General features: G+C 50.1%; 1 protein-coding gene across 3 annotated transcripts in view; it reads left to right on the forward strand.

Moving 5' to 3' along the window:
- The window catches only part of Tbc1d22a (TBC1 domain family member 22A), a 338,112-nt gene that overhangs the window by 177,864 nt on the left and 144,806 nt on the right, over window positions 1–15,442 (forward strand). For all 3 annotated transcript variants that reach the window (XM_047549403.1, XM_047549401.1, XM_047549404.1), the window contains one exon: window positions 5,345–5,454. In XM_047549403.1, coding sequence (XP_047405359.1) covers window positions 5,345–5,454 — 110 coding nt within the window. The remainder of the gene's footprint in view (window positions 1–5,344; window positions 5,455–15,442) is intronic.

Genomic DNA, 15,442 nt, shown 5'->3' on the forward strand with positions numbered 1-15,442 from the left:
TACGCTATCTTGCCGGAGCCTGAGTTTGTAAGGGGGTCGGCAGTGCTGCCCCACCTGAGACTGTTGTCTCAGCTTCAGCAACAGCTTGAGTACGTCATGTATTAAGAGATATTGGGCTTACTCCTTCTCATTCTTCAAAGAACCCCTGGGCGTGGGTTTCTGAGCTCTCCTCTAGTTGTGCACGTCGTTACTCCTCTTGACGGCAAGCCCCGCGGCCTGTTCTTTCACATGGCACGCTCATTGAGCCTCTGCAGTGCACCTTGGAGAACAAGGGGACTGGGTCCGGCCTGCGAGGAACTCCTTGTGCTGTGGGGACAGCAGCAGAAGGTGAAGACACAGTAGAGCTGGTGGTGTGTGTCGGGGCCACGCGCCTCCACGGTGCGGGCCAGGACTTCGACTCACAGCATATGGAAAAGGCAGGGTCCAGTCAAATCCAGAGAATATCAGGAGGTTCATTTTTTTCTTTCTCAAAATGACATGGTCATGACCAGGATGGTCGAAGGTCCAGGAGTGTCTTTCACTTTGCACCTCAGTGTTCAGTTCAGCACTTATTTTCCTGTGTGGAATGTGATGCCAGTTTCTTACACAGAGTGGGCATACTGCTTCCCAGATGCCCCTGTTCTTCAGTGTGTTCTTGACTGGGGGTGGGAAGTGAGCGGGGCTGTCCAGAGGCCTCTTTGGGCTGGGAAGTTGCTCTTGGGCGTGGCCTCCTGTGCTGAGCTCCTTGTGTTTATTCTGGAGTCATTGTCTGTTGACACCTGCCCCTGACACAGGCTGGTTTGTGGCTGCAGGCAGATGGGTGGAGCACGCAGCCTTGAAGCAGAACTGTTCAGATGGTTATTTTTTGTTATTTGATTGTTATTTTTATTAGAATTTACCATTCCTGGTGCTAAACCAATTTCATCATAGCATGTTTTTACTGAACCAAAGAGTTTTGTGAATTCATAGTCCTGAGTTGTGATGCTACTCTTACCAAAGCAGGATCTAGTTTCTCTGCCTTGGAACCCAAATCTGCATAATTAAGTGCTAAAATCTCCACCAACAAAGTGTCAGGGTTTAAGATGTAAAGTTCCCAATTTGGGAAATGCAGAGATTAGATCCACAGAGCCGTTTCGGCTTCCTTCAAAAGAACAGAGCATTTTTGATTACCAGTTAAACTCCTAACCTCGTGTAGAGATTTCGTGCAGGTTTGTGTTGCTTAGGTGAGTGGCATAGTCATACTACTGTCACTCTCCCTGCCCACGGCTGACGCTCCTAGGTGCACCGGGCCTTACCTGTGCTCTGTGCCCTAGGCCTCCGTCCTACCACCTGTTTAAACGGGGGATTTGACCGTTTCCCAAACAGCAGCTCTTCCCGTGGATTACAATGAGAGACTTGAACTTGGATCAGGGCTTTTTGCTTTCTTGCCCTCCCTGATAGTTACAAGAAAGAGGTCCAGTGCTTGGGTCTCCTGGCTGTTTCAGATGTGGCCTTCACTGGAGGCAGGAAGGCCTGTGAGAGGAAGGAGCCACTGGCCTGGGCTGACCTTGTGGTGCGTCTCTGTTGAATGATGGAAGAGGCTGAGGTGGGGTTCTGTTCGAGTCGTGCCTTCTAGAGTTGAAGCTGCGTGAGGCAGACTCAGTGCCAGCCGGAGCCCTCCATGCCAGGCTGTGTTGTCTGGGGGACAGAAGGAGCACACAGTTTCTGTTGCACCATGGCCCCTGGTTTGTGGTCAGGCCTTGCCAGTTTGTGCTGTGTCCCCCACCGGCAGGCCCCCATCTGTGTCCTCATTTGGACTTTCCCCAGGATGGGTCCTGTGCACACAGGCGGCACTTGCAGGTCTGGTTGTGGAACTGGATGTCAGGCTTCCCAGTGGGAGAGGTGGCAGCCCTGGCGGGCAGCACTCGCCACCATCAGCCTCCCCGTGCCTCTTGTTTTCTGGGCATGGAAAGGTGGATGGAAATTAACCTCTGTGTTTCCCTAGAGCAGCTTTTTGGATATTTTCGAGCAGCAGTTAGGTTCCTGTGTAGCTTTCTCCCTGCTTGGCTTGATCTCCTCTCCTCTTGCACTGTCACCTGGATCCTGCCCCCCCCTCACCCTGCTGTCCATTGTTCTGTCCACCCGCCTGGCTGTGCAGACTGATCTGCGCTGGTGCTCGTCATCCTGCATCAGGTCAGATCATCTGCAAGGTCAGTGTCAGCACCCTTGGGAGCTTTTGCTGTGGGGACATTCATGTGGGGAGAGACAGACCCTAGCTAGACACCTCTAGTGGCTTGGGCAGTGCCGTCTTTCCTGTTGCAAAGGTGGTAACTGCATTGTGAGGACACACCTGCCTCTCCCTCGGTACCTTCTGCAGAAGACAGAGGGAGGCTCCTACCCGCTGGAGGGTGTCCAGGGCTCCCTCAGGCTCTGGTGCAGAGTGGAGCTTTCCATTCCAAGGAGTTGGTGGTCAAGGTGGGGTATTTTACAAGTTGACCGTTTCACTTAATAATAAAGCAGGACAGCATTTCCCAAAAACGTTAATAAGCCTTTCCACAATCTAAGATGACAAGTGAAATTATTTTTAAGTAAGCATCTGTTTTTATATTCTGGGACTTTACATTCTGTGATGGTCCCCTTGAGGCAGCTGATCTCCCCCTGGGCTGCGGGAGGACCTCCTCTGCTTCCTCCAGTTTCTTGAGGTTAGCTTGTGCACTTTTGACCTCCTTGGGGTCATGGCTTACACCTTCTCATCTTGCTGTCCCCAGGGCACAGGGCCTGCCCCATGCAGGGAGGTGCACAAGGTACCGAAGGAGAGGCAGGTGTCCCAGGCTAGCTGAGGCCAACTGGAGCCATGGCCAGCAGGGCATGCTTGTCGTCCTAATCTTGAATCTTGGAAAAGTCTTGGGGTGGTGACCACCTGTTTGACTTTTGGGCACTGCTGGGGTTGGTGAACACATGGGGCAAGAGAGTGAGGGTCCAGGAGGTAGTGGGCAACAACAGCACCCTTGACAACTGGGAGTCCCAGGAAGATTGGCCCCTCTTCCACCTGCCTGTCCCCTGGGTCACTGTGGTACCCAAACATTTGTTTTGCCTCTTGCCTGGGCTTCTTGAGGATCTCAACTCTCCTGCCCGTCTCTGTGTCCCATGCTTGGGCTTTGGGATGGTTCTCACCCAGGTGTCTGCTGCCTGTCTTCCACATCAACCCACAGGTGAGATGACCCAGCCCACCCAAGGAATGCTGAAACACAGCGTGGCCCCTCCGTCCTGTGCAGTTATCTGCCACAGGATGGGATGAGCTGCTGACAGCTGCTGTCATGGTACACTCTGAGAACAGTGTGCTGAGAAAGGGGAGCCAGGCACCCCAGGCCACACAGCATGTGACTGCACTCACATGAAGAGAGCTGGAATTAGGGTGGTGGCTTCCAGGGACCCTGGGGAGGGCCAAAGACTTCTTACTGGGGTGATCAAAGGGCTCTGGAATTGGTGGTGACTTTGTGACTTTGTGCATATGCTAGGGACCCCTGGCGTGTGAATTTACCAAGGTTGAACTTTGTGGGAAATGGACTGGTCTTAGTTTAAAAGCCTCACAACCCAAGCCAAACCTAACAATATTCCTGGAGTGAACAGGGAGCTTGTGAGTGCTATCTCTTTTTGGGTCCCTTATAGACCTATCTCTTACTGTTTCAGAGAGAGGCATGGTGGGTTTGGTGGCCTCTGACCCATGTTGGCTGTGTGTCCAGGGCTGTTCCTGTCTTGCCCCAACTCTCAAGGCCAGCCCCCACCAAGGGATGCTGCTGTGGAAACGCTCTTCCCTCTTGACTTTCTGGTCTCCATTGTGAACCAAGAACCAGGGAGGTGCTGTGCTTGCTGCTGGTGTGAGCTGGGTCTGTGCAGGGAGGAGGTGGTGTGCTTGCCCCCTGTGGGTGTGACCTAGGACTGTGCAGGGAGCTGGTGTGCTCATTCCCTTGGGTGTGAGGTGGGTCTGTGCAGGGAGGTGGTGTGCTCACTCCCTGTGGGTGTGAGGTGGGCTGCAGGGAGGTGGTGTGCTTGCTCCCTGTGGGTGTGAGCTGGGTCTGTGCAGGGAGGTGGTGTGCTTGCTCCCTGTGGGTTTGACCTAAGACTGTGCAGGGAGCTGGTGTGCTCGCTCCCTGTGGGTTTGACCTAAGACTGTGCAGGGAGCTGGTGTGCTTGCTCCCTGTGGGTGTGACCTAAGACTGTGCAGGGAGCTGGTGTGCTCGCTCCCTGTGGGTGTGACCTAAGACTGTGCAGGGAGCTGGTGTGCTCGCTCCCTGTGGGTGTGAGCTAGGACTGTGTAGGCTGCTACTGAGAGGGTTGGTGCTGAGGACAGGTAGCAGGTGAATGTGAGGTGAAGCTCTGGTCCTTTCGGGGGTCATGCTGCCCAGGCTGCTAGCCCAGGGCTGTCTTATCTCCACACCCTGCCCGTCCGTGGTGTGTTGGCAGTGGTGATATGACAGAGGTAAAGGACAAGCAGATTTGAAACCCAGGGAAGGGCGCCTGTCCATGAGGAGTCCTCAGTAATTGCAGTAGATGCTGCTGTTGTCAGAATTGTGACTGTCCTGTGCTCAGGACTTTCTGCATGTATCTGGGCTAATGTGCCTCCTTTCTTAAAGGACATTTTCCTTGCAAAGATGTATGTGCATTTGCAAATAAAACAGAAGAAAGAAAATTAAGTAATAGGATCCATAAATTTTAAACATTTGTGAGTGCTATGCTGGATGATAGTTTTTGTAAGGATCTAAAATTAGTTTGTTCAAATATCTGATAAAGCATTTCAATTAGGCATCTGTTTTGCATTTTAAAAGTTTTAAGTTATGTCTCCTCTTTGGGTGTGCGACACTCTCAAGAGATTTCTAAGTGCATGTTGTCAGTTATTTCGTTGAAGCATATCTGCGTTACTGCTTTCTGGGTGTTTGATCTTACAGGAGTATTTACCCAGTGTAGTTTTGGAAACTTTAACCTTGAAAACAGGTTTTTAGAGGAATCATTGCTAAAGGAATATGTAAGTATATTACAGAGTTCAAAAAAATCTTATGGAGAAACTTATGGATCTGTTAGGAATAAGGAATATATCCCAAATTCTTTCTGATTAGAATATGAAGTACCTGAGAAGGAATAATTTACAATATATTAATCATGTTAATTAATTGGATAAGGTTCAGAATATCGATTTTTCTGCCACTGATTAGGTATTAAATGGAGGCATCAGGTGCTGAGGCGTGAGCTGCCCGAGCCAGGAGTGGTGGTGGTGGTGGTGGGGCGGGGGGCGGGCTGGCAGCGCCTGGCGTCTCTCTGCCACGCCTCCCTGTTTTGTGTATTCCTGTGGCTAATGGCACCTCATCTTTTCCATGCTGGCGCTGCCCAGAGGAGGAGGATGTGGCCGCGGTGGACGTCTCCAGCGTGCCTGCGGAGGTGCTGCGCAACATCGAGGCCGACACCTACTGGTGCATGAGCAAGCTGCTGGATGGCATTCAGGTGAGCCAGCCACCGCCCGCAGACCCCAAAAGGCGTTCCCAGGAGGACACTGGGTTCGCACCGCAGCCTGCTTCTGAATCTTAGCCTGCCCGTACCAACTCCTGAAGCCACATTTCTGCATCTGGAGCAACAACCCGACTTCCTCAGGGTGACGGGTGTGAGCTGTGTCTTTGTGCCCCTTGGGTGGTCATGATATCCTGCTCAGGGTTCCAACTGGAAGGCGGGTACAGTCTGTTCCCTGTGGCTTCTGGTTTCCCACCTGTGGCCCACAGATGCCAGCCTTCAACTCCAGGAGACATTGCCCACATGTGACCAAGTGTGTTTGGAGGAAACTGCCCCTTAATGGGCATTGAGGTCGGGGCAGCTCTTGTCTGTAGCACCTGGGCCCACAAGCACCTCTTAGCCCTGGCATCCTGGGTGCCAGGCTCCACGTGTTGGGGACTGTGGCTGCCTCTGGCCCAGCATGCCATGTGGAGGCGCTGCTGGCACACCTTTCCTGCACACCTGCTGTGCTAGGTGTTGTGCTGTAAACCCAAGAGGCCATAGGACGTGAGGTGTGAGACCTCATGGAGCTTGCCGTGACTGCAGCACAAGGAGATGGCAAGCACGGCCGAGGACTGAGTGTGGGGTGAGAGGACTCCAGAGGAGGACCTGTCAGACTGGAGGGAAAGCCTCAAGCGGGGTTTGGCGGATGGAAGCTTTTGGAGAACCTGACTCCGCTCCCGAGGATCACTGTGGGAACCCTGTTGGCAAGACCCCTGCAGGGATGCTCACAGGAGGCCTGCAGGTCCCCCAGCTGAAGGGTGGGCCTTCCTCTAGCAGACAGGAGGCAGGACCTTGCTGCACTTGTCTTGCTTTTCCTGGACTGTTGTCACCCTAGCCGTGCCTGGTACCCCTTGTTAAAGAGGTCTCGGCTCAGTGGCTGCATCTGAAAGAGTCAGAGCAGGACTTTATGAAGTACAGTCTGAATGTTAATTTGAATAAGCGAGCCACATTGGTTATATTGAGGAAAATCGGGTCTGCATTGCTTTCAATAACTAGGAATGGACGAGGAGGAATTAGAATCCCTCATATAAGTGAAGAATGGAAGCCCCACGTCTCCTGCTGGGCCAGATGTGATTGCGACTTAATATGCTTCTTGTAGAGAAAGATGTGCCCACTAGAGACGTATTTTGACCCTAGTGTCAATTTTTCATGTCTCTCCTTTGTTCGGGTCTTCTTATTTTTTATTTTTCCTTCTAGAACTTAAGGCTTTCTCCTTTAGAAGAGGGATTGAGTCATGATGTAAAACTATCAATTCCCACTGTCGCTTCTTTGGTCGTAAGTGATGGAACTTGTGCCATTTAAAAACAGGATCATCAGGTTTGTGTTTGTAAATAAGATCAGCTGTACAGTGCGATCGATGCTGGCTCTCATTTCCCCTGAGCTTGTTGTCTGAGGACAGGGCTTATTGACAGGGCTGATAGCAGGTGCTTCTCTGGTGCACATCACTGGGTGGGGCAGCCCAGTGTGAGCCATCATCTTTCTCCCCTGTGGTCACAGTTGAGTCCCCATGAGCCCCACTGAGCTGTGCTGAGGGATGTCAGCAGCACTGCCCAGGGAGGGGGGCACTGCTTTCATTCTTATGGCTGAGGCTGCTTGGATGACCAGAGTGAGCTGCAGACACTGTTGGGGATACAGGCAGGGGCTACATTGTTGTGTCTTTAGATACATGTGAGGAGAAGAAGGTTAACATTCCTTCACATGGACCCAAGTGACAGCCCCAGGGGCCCAGCGCCTCCGTCCTTGGTCCAGGCCACTCTTACACCTGGCCGTTTCCTGCTCCCAGCCTCCCTGACCTCAGCTGCTGCTTCTAAGCCCTGCTGAAGCACGTGTCTCGGCTCATCTCATTGTGGCTCTGGTCCAAAGCCTCCCGGGAAAGCCCTGTCTTGCTTCTGTTTGGCGCTGACTCTGGGCTTCTCTCCATGTTCCCAGCCACTTGCCAAGGTCAGGCCGTCTGTCAGGTGTGCTAACCGTCTGCACCATCACAGGGACTGCGGTGGAGTCACTGCACTCAAGCTGCCTGCCTGGGCTCTTCCTCCTGAGGAGGGAGCACTGCAGGTGCACATCTGGGGCCACAGGCGTCCTGAGTGGTAGGAGTGACTGTGGTCGTGAAGGTGGGTAGTCCTGGTGCTTCCTCAAGTTGGTGCTGCACCTCATGACAGATCTGGGGTGACACCTGCTCACCAGGTGCTGAGACAGATGTAGCTACCTCCCCAAGATTATCAGGCTTGTGTGCAGCCCACATTCTGACCCTTGAGCCAGGGTTTTCTACTGTCTGTGAACTTTCACAGCTGAAGTGGGTGATGAGTTCCGTTTTGCAGGGTAAGTTCCAGAGGCACAAAATACCTGTCTGCTTTACCTTCAAACACACTGGACAGTGGTCACTATGCTTGTGGTTCATCTGGGAAACTCAGCCTGAGATTCGGTATTCCACAAGGTTATAGAAACTGACGAGTTAACTCTGTTGACTTGACCAGGGTGTGGTGAGCATCTGCCTGTTGGGGAGCTGGGCTCATGTGGTGTGTGTGACCAGCACTGCCCTACTGTCATGGGGAGCACAGAATGCAGTGGGCTGGGGTGGAGAGAGGACAGCTGACAGAGATGAACACCCAAGTGCAGGCTGGGGAGGGACACACCACTCTCCCAGCAAATGCCTGATGATGCTGGGCCACCGTGAACAGAAGATGGACTCCTTAGCAATCAGAGTCTCAGGAAGGAAGACTGGGTACCCACTGGATGGCTGGGGCATTTGGGGGTCATCAGTGCTCTGGTAGTTTGTGAAAGAAAGTACAAGCTGGCCCTGTCCAGGGAAGTTGAGGTGCTGTCCAGAGTCAAAGCATGTGGTCACGCAGCAAGTAGACCTGGATCATCGTCTCAGGACCTCTTGACATTCTTAGAAGTCACTGAAGAACCAAAGAACTTCCCACCAATTCTCTTGATACTTATGTTAAATTTACAAACAATTTAAAAATATTTAGTATCTTGTTTAAAAATAATAAGGTCAAATCCAGTATATGCTATTATTTTATGATATTTTTATGATGAATTAATATTTTCTATTACAAAAATATTTAGTGGTGGGAAAGGCATTTTTTTCTTAAACTTTTTGCAAGTCTCCTTAATGTCTAACTTAACAGAAGACAAAAAAAATCTCATATATGCTGATGCAGTCAATATGTTGTAAATTTTTTTAATTGAAGTACATGAACAAAATTCAGCCACACACAGGTGTGGTTAGAAAAGGGGGTGTTCGCTATCTTTTCCAAGTGGTGTGGACTTTTCTTTAACACTGTCTTTTAACTCAACCATGGTGGCTTCATAAGTCCAGCTGCAGCGTGCCAGCTCCTCTGAAAGCAGGTCAGTGAACAGTCGTGCTCAGTCTGTCACCCTCCAGGCTGCTCTTGTACTTTGCATCTTTTACCCACACGTGGCTCTGGAACATCACACATGGTTGTATGAAAAAAGCTGGATGGTGCACATGCAGCGCTTCTCAGTGTGGTCGTGTTTTGATATCAAAACTTGGTTGTGTTGTTCTTATAATATCGAAGCTTCATGTTCACTGGCATTACTGTGTTACTGGCATTCTCATGAAGCAGCTGAAGCCACCAGGCCTAGAGTGGCAAATGAAAGTCTTCCAGAACTGGGGGTCTGTCTTAAAAGCTCAAAGAGCTGAAAACAATTACGATCCATTGTTTTCTTGAAGCAACAGGCTGTGTTCATTTTTGAGGGAGTGCCTGCTGGAGACTCAAGTTTTAGTAACCCATTTGTCTCAAATACTTGTCTTTTAAGTAAAAATGATGTTTCTTGAAGAAGGTGTCCAGCTGGGCTCACAGCTGAAACCACCGCGCTGAGATCTGCCTTGGGAGACAGTGCCATCGCGCAGCAGGCACCACAGGGCTCCACACAGAGTGTCGGAAAGATGTCTCCTCAAGATCTGGTACTAAGCTCATCTTAGAAGAGCAATTGGACTTGATTTTACTGCAGTATTCAGATTCCTACTTCTTCAATGGCAGTCTTAAATGAAGCCGCCTTTTGTCTTAAACTGTGGCAGGTGGCACTAGGAATGATTTGTGACTTTGGCATGAATTTGTGGTACAGCGTGAATTCCTGCTAGCTTGCTCATAGGGCCGGGCCTGTGTCCACTGGTGCAGGTGTCAGCAATGTGCACATCCCAGTTTTGTCATGAAAATGGTTTCTATCTCACAGAACACTTGAGAAAGGCTTGGGGACCCCAGTAGTTGACTTGCCAGGCTTTGAGGACTTCTGCCCGAGAAAGTATGCTCTCTCCGCAGAGATGAGAGAGTCCCGAGCAAGCAGAGGGGGAGTGCTCCAGAAGTCACTGGCCACCACTCTGGGCGGGGACACAGAGTGCTCCACTAGCCATTGAAGGGCCATGGAGTTGGTAGGTTTAAAGTGTCAAGAATAAAGAAACAACAGTTTTAAATGAAGAGTAATATTGAAGATTTAGAAAGAACTGGAAAGAACTTCTGGCAATCAAAATTATAGTCATTGAATTTATAACCCATTAGACACAACAGAAGAGAGAATTAATTGACTTCAATATAGTTCTGAGAAAATTACTGAATAGGCAGCATAGAGAGATGCTGAAAATAAGACAGAGATAAAGAGCTGAAACAGAGAATGAATAAATAGATCTAGAAAGAGAAAACATAATGGAGAAAATTCAGTATTTATAAGATTATGACTGAGAATTTTAAGATATTGTTGCTTGTGTGCAGTGAACAAAACAAATCCCAGGAAAGATGAGTTGTGCCAGGCGTGGTGGTGTACCCCTCTAATCCCAGTGAGGGAGGTAAGACAGGAGGACCACAAGTTCAAGGGCAGCCTCAGCAACTTAGGCCCTAAGCAACTTAGATTTTGTCTCAGAATTAAAAAACAAAAAATGTGGGGGTGGGTAGTGCAGAGGGAGACTGGGGATGAAGCTCAGTAGTTAAGTGCCCCTGGGTTCAGACTCTGGTACCAAAAAATGGTCTAAGCAAACAAAAACCAAGGAAAGATGAAGACATTATTACCTCACGTACATATATGACTCCCTGACCAATGTTATGTACAATCAGGAAAATGAGCGATTACACTCCATTTATGTATGATTTATCAAAATGTATAAATGTATTCTACTGTCATGTACAACTAATCAGAACAAATAAAAAATTTTAAAAAGCCAGAAATCACAGAGACATGAGAGTGAAACCATGAATGGGAAAGACTAGAAAGAGAGTCTCAAAGGAAGGGCAGGCCAGTGACCTACAAATAGAGGCCAGTGACTGCATCAGAACTAGCCACAACTCAAAGAAAGTGGAATAGTGTCATTGGTGTTCCGAAGACAAGTAGTTGTCAAGCCAGGTCGATTTGAAACTAGGCGCCAGCTGCGTGCTGCTTCTAAGATACCGAGCTAGAATAGACCTGGAGGGGGTTTGGGGGGCGGTTAGGAGAAGTCCAACAGGTAAGCGCTCAGCTGGGTCATGGGCAGGTGGCTGGACAGCTCTCATGGAGCCCTGGGTGACGTGGGCTCTTGGACGAGGTGGCTGTGAGTCAGAATCGTGGTTAGGGATAGGCACTGCCCAGTGGCGAGTGGATAAACCTACCAGGGAAGACATGAATCAGAAGGTGTGAGCTTGACAGCACATTTGTGTCCAGTAGTATAAATGCAAGGGCTTACGCATAGACTCTCAGTTTCTTTTCTTTCATGTGTATGTTTGTCCTTATACTGATACTGTGAAGTCTTGGTCACTATAGCTTTGCAGGAAGTTTGGAATCAGAAAGTGTGAGTTCTCCAGCTTTGCCTTGCTTTCCCCCCCAAGATTGTGTGAGTTATTATGGGCACCTTAGGTCTCCACCTGAATTTTAGGATCAGCTTGTCAGTTCCCACAAAGAGCTGAGGCTGCATTGAATCCAAAGATATATAGGGAGTCACATTTGGGGAGTATGACCATCTTTAAGTTATTATGTCTTCTCCCTCATGAGCATGAGGCATCTTCCTATTTACTTAGGTATTCCTTAATTTCTTTCAGTAGTGTCCTATACACGTCTTACACTTCTTTGGTAAATTTGTCCACCTATTTTATTCTTTTCTGTGCGGTAAAATAATTTCATTTCTATATTGGTCATAGCTAATGTGTAGAAGTATAATTAACTTTTGTATATTGAACTTGTATCCTGAAACCTTGATGAACCAGTTTATTAGTTCTAATGGCTTTTGTTGTTGTTCCTTACAATTTTCTATATATTCAATCATGTCATTTCCAAATAGTTTTCCTCTTCCTTTCCAAAAACTAAAAAAGGAGAGAAGGAAGGAAGGAAGTTGAGGGAAGGGAGAGGGGGAAGTGTGGCAGGGCTGCCGGGAGGCGGTACCAGAACCAGGTATTCCTCCATGTGTGCTGGTCGCAGCATCAGCTTTCCTTCCCAGCCAGGGGTTCCACAGGCCCGCTGTGTTTGTGGTCAGCGTGTCATATGGTGGGATTTGGGCCATACAACCTGACTCCTGCTTTCCTGCCTGTGAGTGTCAGCGTGTCGTATGGTGGGATTTGGGCCATTCAGTCTGACTCCTGCTTTCCTGCCTGTGAGTAACTAGTAGGTCAAGCAAATGGGAATCGGTAAGGTGAGGAGCCTGTGTGCTGCAGTTAGTGAGTTTGGCAGTAGACAACCGCATCCCTGGAGGCAGCGTGCAGAGGGGTCGTCCTCTTCCACAAGCTTGGGACCCGTATGAGAATGGCTGTGTCGGCTGCCCCCCGGGCCTGTGGATCATGGCTGGGGAGGAGTGAGGGGGTGTAGAGGAGTGTTTTTGGACTGTGCTGAGCCTGCTGGTGTGGACCCACCCAGATAGCATGGGCAGAGGTGTGAGGGCTCTTAGTGTGGCTGGGAAGCTGGGTTGACAGTTGGCATCTTGGAGGAATGGCTGGGTCATGGTGCTCTGCAGATGCTCAACCTGATGGTCCTGTGTGATGGATTGGTGCCCGCTCGCAGGTGTTTGTTTCAGAAACATTCTTTTTAGGCTTATTTCTTGTTGGGAGGAAAGGAGAAGCAGCTACCTTTCCACGTCTTGGTCTTGTGTGAGAGACTTTACTCACAAAGTGATGCTAGAAGCCACTGCTGGCTTTTTGAACAAGGACATGAGGTCTCTGACATTGCCTGTAGGGCCATCCAGCCTGGCACAGTGATATGGGCTCTGTTTTGACCCTGTAGGGAGTCCTCTAGGGCCCCACAAGGTTAATCTAGGTGGCTGTGGGACGTGTTTGGTGGACCAAGTGCAACGGAGAGCTCCAAGCGGGCTCCGTGGCCTTGTTGGCCATGGCAGAGCACTTGCCCATCATGGGGTGCTGGAAGTGGTGGGTGCTGAAGTCTTCCTCGGGTTGCCAGCAATTCTTTGGGGTGCTTTTCTGTGGTTGGTGTAATTGGGAGATAACTGGCTTTCAGTTGACAGGGTCAGGGTACCATGTGTCCAGCAGTGCACAGACTGCCCACCCTCAGGAAGAATCTTTTTTTTTTTTTTTTTTTTCCTTTTGGTATTGCGTATTGAACTCAGGATCACTTGACTACTGAGCCACATCCCCAGCCCTATTTCGTATTTTATTTAGAGACAGGGTCTCTCTGAGTTGGTTAGCACCTTGCTTTTGCCAAGGCTGGCTTTGAACTCACGATCCTCCTGCCTCAGCCTCCTGAGACACTGGGATTACAGGCCTGTACCTGTAACTGTAAACTCCAGTAAGGAATACCGTGTGGAAAGAATGCAGGACTGGTGGTCAGCAGATCTGAGCCTGGACTTTTAGCCCATGGACCCTGTTGATGGTGCAGGTGGCACATCTGGGCCTTCACTTTCAGCTGTGGGACCTTGTTGATGGTGCATTCGGGTTCTTTTTCCTGACAAGGGTAGGAGGTGCTGAGGAGGTTACTTTATTGGGGGTAAGACAGGTCTCTTGGGACTGGCGTGCAGTGCAGGAGGGTGGCCCCGGCCTGGTTGTTTGCCAGCAAGGTGTGGTGTTGAGGTGGTGAGGGGTTGCAGGAGTTATGATATTGAGCTTCCTGGGTCCCCTTTTAAAAGCTTCAGTGGTGAGCCGTCAGTGCTAGTGATGGAATTCCTTCCTCAATTGTGAAGGTTTCCTTCCTCAATTGTGGGTAGCTTTGATTGGAAGCACCTTTTGAAATTCAGGTAAGTTTAATTTGGAGAAACAATCCATTTGTTCCCTTCCTACCTTCCCTTCACTGTTGGTCTTCCTGACCCCATCCCTGAGAGTTCCTCTGTGTGTCTTGCTTTCTGCTTCATGTGAGCTCAGCATGTGCAGGTATGCTGGGTGTGGGTTTCCGGGGTTCCCAATCTGAAAAGTGAAAAGGCACCCAGACAAACCACTCTGGATGGGAACTCACGCAAGAGATTTTATTAGGCACATGAACAGCCTAATAAAATCTGCCCCGAAGAGAGAGCGCACACAAGAGAGAGTGCATGGTGGGGAACTCCGCTGAAGTATTTGAATTTCCCGGGCTAAGGATGATCGGGCCAATCGCTGAGCAGTTAAAATTCTGGGCTAGGGATTAAGCCAGTGGCTACCGAGTACAAGCTGATAAGTGGACCAGTGACTGGCTAGGATCGCAGACTGACAGCTGGGGTGCTGTCACATCCCCTTGCCTTCCCTGCAGTTGTGTCCTGCGCCCCACCACCCAGGAAGGAGCCCCATGAGGTCCTAGGGTGTGCTGGTCGTAGGCAGCCCAAGGCCCTAGGCAAGAGCCAAACTGCAGGGCAGACCCAGCGCCTGCCTGCTGCATGCCGCAGCCAGCCGACACCGTGGGTTCACGTGGACAGAGCGCTGTGTCACAGCTGCACACTTGCCGCGCCTTGACTGCCCACCGGGCATCCCACCGAGCACTACACACTCCCTGTGAGATGCAGCCCTTCCAGGGTTCCCCACCTTCTGGCAGAGCAGATTGGTACTTAGAACCTCACTAGGTGTGCTGAGAGGGTGCCAGCAAGAGGTTTGAGTTTTGTGGGTCCTTTTCTCCTTTGAATCATGGATGGTATCTTTAAATGCTGATGGGTATTAGGATCTATCTTTGGGCGAGATTCTTGGTGTAGATCACAGAAATACATCTGAACCAATTCTGTTTCTTGAATTTCTTTAAAAAGGATTGCATTGAAACAGGATGCTGAGGCTGGCTTTGAATGTGAGCCCTCTGGGGTGAAAGCTAAAGCCTAGCATGGGGGTCCTGGCCCCTTCCTCCCTGGGGTCTGAAGTCAGGGCACAGTTAGAAGTTCCAGGTTGGCTGCTCTCTCAGGCTTTCGGGGGTTACTCTTGGGCTTTTGCCAGTCCTTTCATTTCTGTAACAACGCTCACGCCATTACTTCCTGAATTACAGCTTCCGTCTGCCTACCCTGAAGTCATTCTATTACTCTTGGATTCATTACTTAGGAGGACAGCTTCTTTCAGTAGAAAAGAACCATTGCCTTTTATAATTATCCATTTACATTTCTTTTCCCCGGAGAAGAATTATTCAATCTCAGAACTGGTTGGTGGCCTGCAATAGGAATAGGGGAAGTGGCTCTGTTACCTTGGGACTTACCAGTGAGGAGGCCAGTAACCATCAGGCCTGGGATGGGGGCTGCCCTCATCAGGGCTCTGGTGGGTTAATTGAAGATGATGCCAGGAAGGTGGCAATAGCTTGTGCGGGGAACTCTTGGAGAAGTTCTCTTCTTAAAGCTGTTGTTCCTTGGAGAGAAGGAAACTCAGGAGGATGTCTTGGGAGCCTCAAGAGTGAGCTCAGCCAGCTGGAGCTGGGTCAGCCTAGGTCCTGGGATGCTTTCCTCCTCTTCTGCCACCTAGTTCAAAGGCAGAAAAGCAAAACGGGGCTATTCTGTTCCTCTAGAAAGGGGCAGGGAGCAGCTCACCCCTCAGCTCTGGGTGGTGCCTGTGCACGTCAGGGTGGAGCAGGCAGCCTG

Source organism: Sciurus carolinensis, chromosome 4 (assembly GCF_902686445.1).
Source record: "Sciurus carolinensis chromosome 4, mSciCar1.2, whole genome shotgun sequence".
In the NCBI taxonomy this organism is placed as follows: domain Eukaryota; kingdom Metazoa; phylum Chordata; class Mammalia; order Rodentia; family Sciuridae; genus Sciurus; species Sciurus carolinensis.